General features: G+C 41.3%; 1 protein-coding gene and 1 long non-coding RNA gene across 11 annotated transcripts; both read left to right on the forward strand.

Moving 5' to 3' along the window:
- Positions 1-271: 271 nt before the first annotated feature.
- Positions 272-1,444, forward strand: LOC113016910 (uncharacterized). Its single transcript, XR_013905125.1, has 2 exons — positions 272-373; positions 1,343-1,444. It is a non-coding gene; the product is annotated as an uncharacterized LOC113016910 (long non-coding RNA).
- An 862-nt stretch (positions 1,445-2,306) lies between these two features.
- On the forward strand, positions 2,307-12,315 carry mbd3b (methyl-CpG binding domain protein 3b). Of its 10 annotated transcripts, none has more exons than XM_026160092.2 (8): positions 2,333-2,491; positions 6,120-6,188; positions 6,756-6,915; positions 7,930-8,067; positions 8,301-8,391; positions 8,570-8,747; positions 9,784-9,936; positions 11,191-12,315. In XM_026160092.2, exons 1-7 carry the CDS (start codon positions 2,478-2,480, stop codon positions 9,929-9,931), a joined length of 798 nt encoding a protein of 265 aa, XP_026015877.1. In that variant the 5' UTR covers positions 2,333-2,477; the 3' UTR covers positions 9,932-9,936; positions 11,191-12,315. The 10 variants fall into 10 exon arrangements, with proteins under 10 accessions (XP_026015881.1, XP_026015877.1, XP_026015878.1 ...); XM_026160093.2 differs by having other exon boundaries at positions 2,405-2,491; positions 6,123-6,188; XM_026160095.2 differs by having other exon boundaries at positions 2,425-2,491; positions 6,120-6,149.
- Positions 12,316-12,494: the final 179 nt, after the last annotated feature.

Raw genomic sequence — 12,494 nt, forward strand, 5'->3', positions numbered from 1 at the left:
TTGTTAGAAATGGTGTAACACAAGGTTTGGCCAGCAGGGCGGCGCCGCCTCCGTTGTTTCCAGCGTGCTTAGAGCTGCCTGCAGCACCTGCAGCAGAATGGCATTAGTAAGCTGCCAGCCCCCATCATTTTGCCTATTTGATATAATCTTAGTATATTGTATTTTTATTCATATATAAAACTTGGGAATGTTTTACTCCCTAACAAACTGTATCGCTCCAAATCATTAACACCTCTTTTTTTCTGTTAGTAAATCATTCCCTTTTATTCAGACAGGAGTTCCTCTTTCTTTGTCAGTGTGTGAGGTAGTCAGACTCGAACATCATGGAAGGTGGTAGAGAAGCAGACTCAGCAGACATTTCGAGTTTCCAGAGGTGAGCAATTTATTTATAGTGAACTCCATCCTACGTGAAACTTAACAAAACTTCCCCCCAAAGTAACCCAATTAACAAAACTCAAAAGTACATGGATTTCGTAACACAGCTCACCTCTCCTTCATCATCTGAGTCTGGCAGAGACTGACTATATATAGGGCCATCAATTTCCCTTCATTTAGTCCAGCCAGTACCACTCACTTGAGCTGAGTGATCTAAAACTCTACATAGTTGACTAAAAATGACAAAAAAAACTCCTCACACTTCTAATTAGCACCTTTACACAACTAAACGGCTCTATTTAGGGAAAAAAAAGATTCAGCAAATCCCTTCAGACCTTGAAACAAACAAAAGGAAGCATTTCTATGGTAAAAGAAACCCCTCCTTTTGGTTCAACCTGCTGATGTCATGAGTGGCATCATCAGCACTTTAAAATAAGGAAATGCTAGGTGGGCCTTTCCCCACACCTGACCTACATGAAGACTGAAAAGAAAGGACAAAGTAAGTATGAACAAATGACTTAACCTGTAACATAATAAAACATAAAGAAACATGTAACTGAGTATTTGCCTTAATTTGCAGAATGTGTGTTTTGCCAGCAACAGAATGCTTACACAAACAAACCCGGGATAGTTAGTGCAGCAATGTTACTTTGACAAATAGCAAATAAATACAGAGACAGAATAATGTGCAAAAAAAGTCAGCACATCTGGGACAATTGCTCATCCACTTTGTCACACTGTGCATATCTTTTTGCAAGCAAATTTATTTTTATGGTCATCCAAATAAAAAATAAATAAATAATGATATATATATATAATAGTATCTATAAAAACGGCATCCAGTACAAAATAAATAACAGACTATTACTACCATGTCGTATGGTGACTGAGGGGTGTAATCTAAGCTGGCATTGAGGGTGTGGTTACATTTCTGTCTTATTCAGGAGTCCTGTTTTCTTCCTTCCAGGGTCCCAAACATGGTTGCCTGGGGAACAGTGGGCGGCGTGGCACTCATTCACTTCACAGATTGGCGATTAATCCTAGACTATGTGCCGTACGTTAGAGGGAAGTTCAAGACAGACGAGTAAACTCTTAACATGTGAGTGTGTTACAGGTGTATAAAGGCTGTGCAGATCATTCTGCTCTTCTTTTCCTGTTCACTGAAGTAATATGCAAGAATAAAGGCTCCATGCTTCTGTATGATTAATTTTTGAAAATGATTTAGTTTTTCTTTTTTTATTATTATGACTTATGTGGCAATGTTTGGGTGTACTACAGATATTGTAGATAATATCTTTGATATCCATTCTGTCATTTTTGTACATGTGTTACTGGTTAAAACAGACCCTATTTAATAGTTGCAGACCTTTGGAACCCTCGCCCTATCCCAACCTCTTTATCATGTCAGAAATCCTTCACTTGTTGCATCAGGCAGAAGGTTTCCTAAGAGAAAAACAGGAGTTAGCCATTCAGCCTGACGTGTTCATGTACACTTTTCTAATAAACGGGCCGTGTGTCTGCCTGCAGGACCACAACGTTGGGATGGGCACTTGGGTGGATTGCTTTCACACCTTGAGCTTTTGTGGGATGCCCTGTCTCAACAGTCAGTCACTGAGGGCTTGTTAGGAGTTTGGACTTCAAGATGCACTCTCTTTATAAACTGCTGTTTTTGATTCAGTGTTATTAAATGTGAATAAATGTCATTTACTCCCAGTATGTCTCCTTGTTCTCTAAATGTACAACTATTAAAATGCTTTGTTCAAACTTGTATGGTGAGAAATTTTCGTTTATTTACTTGCATTAAAATCAACTGGATGTTTTTATTTATTTATTTTATTTCATTTAGTAGCTGTCACAGCATGCTTTTCTCGTGCTGTAAAAATAATTTAAAATTGCATATTAATTCAGCCTAACGAGCCCAGCAGCTCAACCAGAAGAGGCCAGTTTGAGCCAGACATTATGCTCTTTTTATCAGGCAGACTGCGAAATTTGCGTGGATAATGTCTTTCATTTCTAACATCGAAGGGGGAGGGGACTGAAAGAAGAGAGGGGAGAAGGGATTTAACATAGCGAGAGGGAGAAAACCAGATAGTGTCTTCAAGATGGATAAAAACGAGTAAGTACACGTAAAGGACAATAAAACCGCGAGCTGTGGGTGTAATTATGACTAGCGTTTGATGCGTTATTCGGAATATGTTCGGAAACTATGTTTGCCATCGATCAGGCAAATCCCACCGTCTAGTCTCCTCGCATTCTGCAAACATCCATGCACCGGCTTGAAGCCAGGCTGTCCGCGTCCCTGGAGCCTCGCAGCATGCTTTAATATCTCTGAGATTCACAGATAATACGGTTTAAGCACGGAGACAGGACTGCGTCGACACGGTGCTGTTTCGGCGCAGATTTTTAGCCGTGCAAAGTAGAAATAATGTTTCTTTTTCCTGCATTGTTCTTATAGAAACTAAGCGTGACGTGTAGTTGAAATGCTGTGCGGTACATCGGTGACATCTACTTTGTTCATTGATAAAAGCCGGCTCCGAGCCTGAATGACAACGGTCGGCATTGTCGTGGTGAAACGGCTCTCCACTTTCACGCAGTTCACACAGAAACCTGCGCATTTTGGTGAAGAAACCACAAATAAATGTGTTTATTTTGCGTATTTTGCTGGATTTAATTATTTAGCACCGGTCGTGGTTGTTGTCAGCGCCGCTTCGTGCTTATTGTTTACGGTCTATTTGTAGCTGCAGCCTAATTTATGTTTCCCATAGATTAACGTTGCTCTGGTGTTATGACACTGACGTCAAGCTACGGGGACGTAGAACGCACAACTTCCTGTAAGATCTGTCAAAATAAGAGCGTATACAGGGTCGCTTCAGTTCAAGAATTTGTAGGATTTAGCTGCATAACCCAAACTCTGGTATAACTAAGCACAGCAAGGGGGAGGCAGTCATACTATACTCAATCATAATATTATAATTATATATTTAATCGCATAACTGCATTCACATATTTGATAAAACATTGTTTTAATTCAACATGAACAATCACTCAAAAACTGAAAAACGCTAAGTAGATCTCAATTTATTTATTTATTATTAAACCTTACATTTCAAAGTCAAGAATTTAACTACTCAAATGCATTCAAATAACAATTTTCAGTATTAGCTGTTTTTAATAGAATCAATAGAATATCTTTATTTGTCATTGTCCGGGTGTACGAGAATGTTTGGATCATCTCCCTGAGTAATGCATGCAATTAAGACACATCAATTTCTATAAAGTCTTGATTTATAAAACTAAAAAAAATGAATGTGAATATTTAAATTAGAGGAAAAAGAACAAGAATAAATGAAAACACATGAACGTATCCGTTTTACGGTCTTTGGTGATATCACACACAAGTTTTGGGTTTAAACGTGTGTAAGTTTGTTCTGTTTATATTCAAATATGAATATGAAAATATTCATGTAATAAATAGTTTGAAAAGACTCATTATTCAACTGTTACTCAAATATTTAAGGAAATCTTTAAGATTAAGTGGTTTGTCACCCAAGTTTCAGATTTTAACATTAAAATTTTGAGAGACAACCGAGTATAAAACATTAGGAAAATTAATGTGAATGTGAGAGCCCAAACTTAATACCAGTTCAGATAATTGAACTTCATATGTTCAGCTAAGATATTACAGACAGGCAAAATACAACCTGAAGGCAACTCACTTTGCTATTTAAATGAAATCAATGGTGCCAGCTTTATAGCCTGCACAACAAATCCAAGCATAAACAGCTTATCTGAAACCATATCATGAACCATTATGAATAATAACCATAAACACACAGAACACTCATTTGTAAATAAGCCTGTGAGTTAAAGACAGCCTGGTGAGCTGATGATGACTTCCATTGAAACAAGTATGGTGGTAATCCAGTGTCCTCCTCAGTCATGCCGCCACATTTGATGCAGATGCTCTAAGTTATTATTGAACAAGTATTTAACACAGGCTGGTTGTTACTACAATAAATTGAAATTGTTTAATATTTTCATTACCAAATCATAAGACTTAATTTACTTACAGCAGTAAAAATTTTACCTTTTTGGATGGAAGGTTACTATAAGGCTATTATAGTTAATGAAATCTAACTAAAATAACAAAAAATCCCTCTGGCAGCTAACTTTACTAGAAATAAATGTGTAAAACTAAATACAAATATAAAAATGAGTATAATAACTCTTGCGTGTACTGCCATGTAACTACGTTACAATGCATGTTTTAACACTGACCTCTTCAGGGGTCAGTATAGAGCACGGTTACTTAACATTGTGGACCACATGGATCTCACTTTGATCTTAAGTGGGCCGGACCGGTGAAACTGCCCTTTTCGTCAGTGTAAATAAATGTAACCACTTATTGGAGAAATATGATAATGTAAGAAAAAGAAACGTCTCAGTTTATCCACGTGTTACTTTGTTAAACGTGTTAATCTTTTAGCGTGACTGTGTAAAATTACAGGCAGCTCATTAGCCAGAATGTCCTGCAATAACAAAACAGAAAGTTACTATAATTCACAGAAAATGTCCTTTTTTGGACTGATTGTTAAAAAAAGGAAATTTTATGTTTTGAATTATTTATCTATCACTTAATTGCTTGTAGTATGTATGGCCTCAAGGAGTGCTTCATCAGCAAAAAAAACCCAAACTGCAAATCTTGCATAAAAAAACTTTCAAAAGTCCAAAGATTTATGTCTTCCTGCACATTTTCCAAAGCCGTCAAGTGGGCCGGATTGGAGTCTTTGCTGGGCTGAATCTGGCCCCCGGGCCTTACATTTGACCCTCCAGGTTTAGGAGGATTATTTTCCCCTTTTTAAACATCAGTAATATCTTCCTTTCCCCCGGTCGCTTGCTCTACTTTACCCAAGAATCAGCTCACGCTTCGATAAGGACGTGCTTTTCTACCGAAATCCGAACGCACTAGCTTCCTGTTTGTGTCGCGACGCTTTGACGTATCTGTCCTGTTTTCCTTGCGGATGTAGCCCTCGTGCCCCGGAGAGACAGTCAGGTAGTGATGTGGCTGAGGTCCGCGGCGGAGCGATCTGCGCTACGACAAAGAGCCGAGATGTTCGCGCAGAGATCTACTCCAGAGGACGCGCGTAGTAACATGGTCGAAACAAAAGCGTGAGACGCCATAGGCCTGCCGTCCCAACAACATTATATACAAATATACATCGGCACATTTCCTAAAAGCCACTGTGGTCATCTGGAGTAAGTTTGAGTGGATTTAGAGATTACTCGCGTGGGAAATGGAGAAGAAAAGGTGGGATTGCACTGCTCTCCCCAAAGGCTGGAAAATGGAAGAAGTGACCAGAAAGTCCGGTTTGTCAGCTGGAAAGAGCGATGTCTATTATTTTAGGTACTGCACGAGCTAAGGGCTTGTAACAAAAACAAAACTTAGAAGTTGCACGAGACACCGAGTGTGCGGACGGAAGCGGGGCAGGAGTGTGTTCGGTGTCGATGTAAAGTTTGGGAATGGGAGGGAAGGAGGGGGGCTCTGTTTGCTGCACGACAACAACAAGGCCAGCCGGGCCAAGTCCTCAACAACTGTTGGGACTGCAAGGAGTGTGTGCAGGCTAGCAGCAGCTCCTCATACCTGACAAGGTGTTGAGATAAATAAAGCTCCGTGTAATCTCCGCTAATGACCTTTTATTTTCCAGTGAAGTGAATCAACAAACCTCAGATTTGTTCTCATTTAGCAGAGGAGAAGAGCAAGATGAGGAACAGAGGCAAGAGAGGGGGGAGGCGGGTCGGTTGTATAGTTTGTGGTAGGCTAAATGTACAATCCTACTGGTGTTCACTGTGGTGTGTGATGTTAGATGCATTTGCATGAGTTACTCTAGCACGTATCCACCCACAGTTGTTCCTTTGTTTGGTCATCTCTCAGGCTCAAGATGATGCTGTTGCTGCTCCCAGCAGCAGAGCTCTAATGTTTCCACCCTGAAACATTTGACTAGTTTTAGTTTTGCCATGTTCACATTGTGATCACTGATGGAGGAGGGTGGGGTGTAGTTACACATGTTCAGTATATATTTTCATATGTGCCCATTTTTCCTGAGACGTGTGCAGCTTGTTGGTAGGTGACAGAGCCAAGGTGGAGTCTGCATCCATTTCACAAAGTGCTCATCCGCTCATTTGGATGTCTCCTGCTTCTCTTTGTTGCTGTTGACTTGTTGCATGTTGTCGTCTGTGTGTTACACTTTTCTGTGTCGTCTCTGTTTGTTTTTTGTCTTTCGTGTTTTCAGTCTCGGTGTGACCTTTGTTTTTGCTGAGAGGCAGTGCTAACCTTTTTTTTTTTTTCTTCCCCCGCCTCATCTCTGCGTCTTCCTCGTTAGTCCATCTGGGAAGAAGTTTCGGAGCAAGCCTCAGCTGGCCCGTTACCTTGGTAACCAGATGGACCTCAGCTCTTTTGATTTCCGCACGGGGAAGATGCTGATGAGCAAGCTGAACAAGAATCGCCAGAGACTGCGATACGATAACAACAGCCAGAACAAGGTGACACAGTTGGCCTCGTGAAAATCAGCCGCTTGACCTCAGTGCTAAAGCGGGCTCCAGATTTGTGTTCTATTTACTGTCTGCCCTTTTATCTGCATGCCAGAATCCCGAGTGTGAAGTCTGTGATCTAAGTGGAGGAAGGACGCATGCAGCCACTGCTTTGTAAAGTTAATCTCTTTTGCGGATTATATGTTGCTCGTCTCGATAAACAGATTGGATCAGTAGCTCTAAGGAGTGTACAAGCAAGATTAACAGTGTAGCTGTGTAGACTGAGCTTAAAGCAAGACTCAGAGATGTTTCTGTTAACCTGCATCGATCACTGTGGTAACAGGTTAGCTGTGCGGCCCACACTTTCTGTGGGTCGCACAGCTAACCGCTCCAGATAAGGTGATGGCGAGGAGTTTCTCGAAATATTCTCCTGACAGTTCGGTCTGGAGTGATGCAGAACGAATGCATTATGATCAAACCTGCGGAAAAGTCACATTTTAGTAATGTACCCAACAAAACTGTGCAGTTAGAGTGGACAAACTGTTCAATGATGGTGAGATTACATGATTACATTTTTATGATCTGAGCTAGAGTCTGACGTCCACTGCTCGCAACACAGCTCAGGAAACTGATTAGTGCTTCTTTGGTGGATACAACATGTAAGATTAAATCAGAAATGAGGGATGTGCTGAGTGCAGATACAGATCGGAGAGAATGAGATGAAACATAGTTTGTGGTACAAGTTCAAATTTAATTACAGCTCAGAGAGTAAAATGGTGTTTGCAGGCAAGTCATTCAAGCTATGGGCGACCGTGACGAGCTACATGCGATCACAACCATCAGTTGGAGGTTTTTGGTTCAGCACGCTCTTCTTCATGACTGATTTCCCCCAGCGACCGTTTGCCATCACCAAGCAGCGGCTGACCGGTCTCTGAGCCTATGAAGCAGAGGCTTTAGCTCTCTAGTTGAATGAGACGGATCCTGTTTCTCTTGTCCTTCTCATCCTCTCTTGATATTTTTGTTAAGGGTAAACCTGACCTGAACACATCACTCCCAGTCAGACAGACGGCCTCCATCTTTAAGCAGCCCGTTACCAAGGTTACCAACCATCCCAACAACAAAGTGAAGACGGACCCTCAGAAAGCCGTTGACCAGCCCAGACAGGTGAATAAACTGTTACTGTGACAATAAGCCAGAGAAATCAGGAGGCCTGTAATCTGATACTGTAATTTAAAGGATCAGATAATGAAGAGTGTGTGTAGCTAGGAAACTGGACAGACCAGTATTGCTTGAATACTGGTGGATTGGGGGGGGGGGGGTTACTGCATTCGTAGGAACAATGTATTTCTGTTGAGAACTGCCTGCAGCTGAAACATTCTTCCTTATTTTGTTCACAGTTATTCTGGGAGAAGAAACTCAGTGGTCTGAATGCTTATGACATTGCAGAGGAGCTGGTGAAAACAATGGAACTGCCTAAAGGCCTGCAAGGTAAAACTTCATCAGCCTCACCAAGCACTTTATGTCCTAAAATGACATTTTGGTATTTCCTCTAAGAGCAGTTTTCGACTGAGCTCAGTAACTGCTAAACTTTGATAAAATATAAATAAACATGGGTGTAGTTAACAGTTTCTGGAAAGTGTTTGGTAACCACATGCTGGTCCCACAGGTGTCGGTCCAGGTTGCACAGATAAAACTCTCCTGTCGGCGATTGCCAGCGCTCTGCACACGAGCGCTGCTCCAATCACCGGGCAGCTGTCCGCCGCTGTGGAGAAGAACCCGGGAGTCTGGCTCAACACTGCGCAGCCACTATGCAAGGCCTTCATAGTCACTGATGAAGACATCCGGTGGGTTTCTTAAAACAGTCTACACGTGTTTTGGGTTTTCAGAAAAAAAATCTACTCATGTTTACCTGAGCCTGTGATTTTCAGTTCCAGGAAGTAAGACCTCCAGTAGTGGAGTAAAATTGAACTGAATTCAATTTTATTTATACAGCACCAAATGGCAACAACTGTCGCCTCAAAGCACTTTGTATTGTAAGGTAGACCCTACAATAATATATACAGAGAAAACCCAATAATCATATGACCCCCTATGAGCAAGCACTTTGGTAACAGTGGGAAGGAAAAACTCCCTTTTAACAGGAAGAAACCTTCGGCAGAAAAAGGCTCAGGGAGGGGCAGAGCCATCTGCTGCGACCAGTTGGGGTGAGAGAAGGAAGACGGGATTAAAAAACATGCTGTGGAAGAGAGACAGAGATTAATAAAAAGTATGATTCAGTGCAGAGAGGTCTATTAACACATAGTGAGTGAAGAAGAAACACTCAATGCATCATGGGAATCCCCCAGCAGCCTATGCCTACAGCAACATAACTAAGGGAGGATTCAGCGTCACCTGATCCAGCCCTAACTATATGCTTTAGCAAAAAGGAAAGTTTGAAGCCTGTCTGTTTCCTGAATCCAAACTGGAAGCTGGTTCCATAGAAGAGGGAACTGAAAACTGAAGGCTGTTTCCCATTGTACTTTTAAATACTCTAGGAACAACAAGTAAGCCTGCAGTGCGAGAGCGAAGTGCTCTAATGCTGTGATATGGTACTATAAGGTCATTAAGCTAAAGAGAGATTCAACAGGTATCGATTCTTTTTATCCCAAATTTAAATGCATTAGAAAAATGGGGCTATTTGCCAAATGCAAAGTAAGCTTGCCTTTTTTCTGTTCTCTCTGATTAGCCCAATTCCAGTATTCTTCTGGTCAGTGTTCCTCAACCCATAGCAAGTGACCAGTGATCTCTGTAAAGACACCATCTGCTCTTTGTTGGTTTAATGGCTGTTATGGCCAGATGTAACTGCCAACTGTAACAGCTTCCTGTTGTGTTTACGTGTAGGAAGCAGGAGGAGCTGGTGTACAGCGTGAGGAAGCGGCTGGAAGAGGCACTCATGGCCGATATGTTGGCCCACGTCGAGGAGGCTGCCAATGAAGGAGAGGCTTTAAAGGAAGAGGGCAATGGCAGTGAAGACATGGAGAGTGTATAGCACAGGTTGGTGGAAACACTGAAATGACAGTTTACTCAAAGATTAGATTTATGTGTTTAAACTCTGTATCACTGTTTATCTGTCCAGGCTTATTTTGTCCAATTGTGTGAATATTGGTTGTAGATAGATACATCACACTTCTCTTTTATAATAAAGGTAGATAACACTAATCTGCAGAATGAAAATAGTTCCTGGATGAATCCGGTCACAACAACTTTTTTGAGTCGTGACATATGCGGTGTACTTTGTGCACCAGACATTTAGTACTAAGTAGACACAACGCTGTTCAAGATGGGGAAGAGAGACGGATCCCCGGGAGGGTCACATCAGGGCAGGTATCCGGTGTAAAAAATCAATCAAATATATCAAATATACGCATTAATGGGGGTGACCCCTGGATGAATAAGTGAGCGCCTGGAAAAAAGCTTGAATTCAGTTACCAGTCTTAGTTGATTTAGTGGATAATGTGAGGAATTTGTATTCATTATTGGATTAGTTCCTACAGTTTGTGTACTCTGCATGTCTGTGTCTGTCATGGCTGACCACAGTAAAGTGTTGAGCTCAAATCTGCTGCACACACCTGGTAGTTAAGCAGATAACGGTCAGATCATGCTGTCACCATAAACAAACCATTCTGGAATTCATTTGGATCAGAGACCCTCCAAAGGGTCCATGCCTGGTTGCTTCGGTTCTCACCGGAGTGTTTGCATCTTTACAAAAAAATAAAAGAGGTTTGATTTAAACGGACACAAGTGTGGAAATGTGTTAGCGCCAGCATCTCCAGAACAGGGCAGCTTGCAACAGGACATTCTAGCTCACGGTGTGTCAGCAATAAGTTGAAATCACGTCTGCTTAATATTAATTTTATGTCTTTTTAAGGTTATCGGGGGGGCTCGCCGCAACAGTCCCAGTTTCTATTTTAGCCCATTGGGAAAATTAATTACTCACCGCTGTTCTAGGTGGATGAGCAGCATTAAAGCCAGAGGTGGGAAAAACGTGTATAAATGTAATATACTGGGGTTACCTGTCTCTTTTATAGGCCTGTAAGATAAATGTGGGGGAGAAAATCCACAAAAAACGACTGGAACAGAAGCTTTGACGCGTTCTGCAGTTTGTTTTTTTTGTTGCAAACCCAGAACCGTTTCTCAGTGATGATCCAAATCATTCCTGTTCTGTAACTTAGTGCAGTCATTACACTACACTGTATAAAATATCACCTGTGCAGTAAATCGATTTGCTAATATTTTTTTCTTTTGTAGGTTTTTGCAAAGTCCAGATTGAGTCGCTCTACGCCTACATCTACGACCATGAACAGTAGGATTCCCCATTCCAGTCCAGCTCTGAAGAACCTAAACCTAAGCCCGACTTATTCCAGTACGACCTAAAGAGCCCTTTTCCCTTCGCCTGACCCCAGAAACAAGTCTCAAATGCATCCGTTCATCAATAACTCCACTGGATGGACTCCTCGGCCGTATTTTAGAGCCCACGTGATTGTTATTGAGGAAATGAAAATAAATAAATAAATAAATGAAATCAAATGAACTTTCGAATACTAAAATAATAACTTATCTAAATCGTGGCAAATTCAGTGTTCGGTGATAAGTGTGTTTTCTACTAAAAAGCTTTGAATGAGTATGTATTTTTTGTGACAATCACGTCAAATCTGAACAAAACTCGATTTGTTCCGGGCAGATTGGAAGTGAATGTTTTTGTACGTTTGCCATCTCTCTTTCTTGAATTTGTACGATACACTCCTGACGCAGCACACGCACAGCTCGTCCTTACGGTTTAGTTTGTGTCCGTTGGAACGGGCAGAGTCCAGTTTTTGTTGTCATTTTGAGAAAACATCTGCGCCAGCTGCATTGTGCTGAGTCCCGTTCAGTATTGACCAAAGAGGAGGCAGTCGTTCTGAAAGGCGTTTTAGGTTTTTGGCTTTGAGGTGAAAAGAGCGCACGACGGGACTGTGGGCGAGAAATGACGCGAGACCTCTTTCCGTTGTACACTTATTACTGTTTTAACTCTCATCATCGTTATAGGTGCTTACTGATGTTGTGAGACGCTGCTTATTCAAAGCTTTGTTACGATCACGGCTTCAGTTCGTGTATTTTCTTTTTAAAAATAATTCTAATGTGTCAGTGTTACCACACAATACGCTGCCTCCTCTGAAACACACGCACAGAATTGGGTAGAAAGCAAATTAGCTGAATTTTAGACTCACTGTCTTTTCATTGTATCACGCGAGCGGTAATATTTTGTATTTTTTAATCCCCAGTGAATAATGCGTCCCGCTGAAATCATGAAATTCCCTATAAAACATCAGCAGGCTGTTTGCTGAGATGAATTTGATTGTATTGCTTATTAAAATGAGTCAGTATGTCACAAAATGTGCTGAGTGTTTTGTTTTTTTTTATGCCTTCAATGATCACCTCTGGACAAATGTTTCACACTCGGCACATCCAATCACTGCATCTCCTCGCAGATTAACAGTTAACTTGCCAGTCCTCGTGTCTTTATGTGGACAAAGTGCAAGCTACTGTCAGCTGGATGTGACGCGGCTTTGCAA

Source organism: Astatotilapia calliptera, chromosome 23, assembly GCF_964374335.1.
Source record: "Astatotilapia calliptera chromosome 23, fAstCal68.1, whole genome shotgun sequence".
In the NCBI taxonomy this organism is placed as follows: domain Eukaryota; kingdom Metazoa; phylum Chordata; class Actinopteri; order Cichliformes; family Cichlidae; genus Astatotilapia; species Astatotilapia calliptera.

Coding starts and splice junctions, on each gene's coding strand:
- mbd3b (XM_026160087.2), top strand. CDS start 5,670: ATGGAGAAGAAAAGGTGGGATTGCACTGCTCTCCCCAAAGGCTGGAAA. Junction 5,780..6,119: donor AGCGATGTCTATTATTTTAG/GTACTGCACGAG, acceptor GTTCTCATTTAG/CAGAGGAGAAGAGCAAGATG. Junction 8,068..8,300: donor CCGTTGACCAGCCCAGACAG/GTGAATAAACTG, acceptor TTTTGTTCACAG/TTATTCTGGGAGAAGAAACT.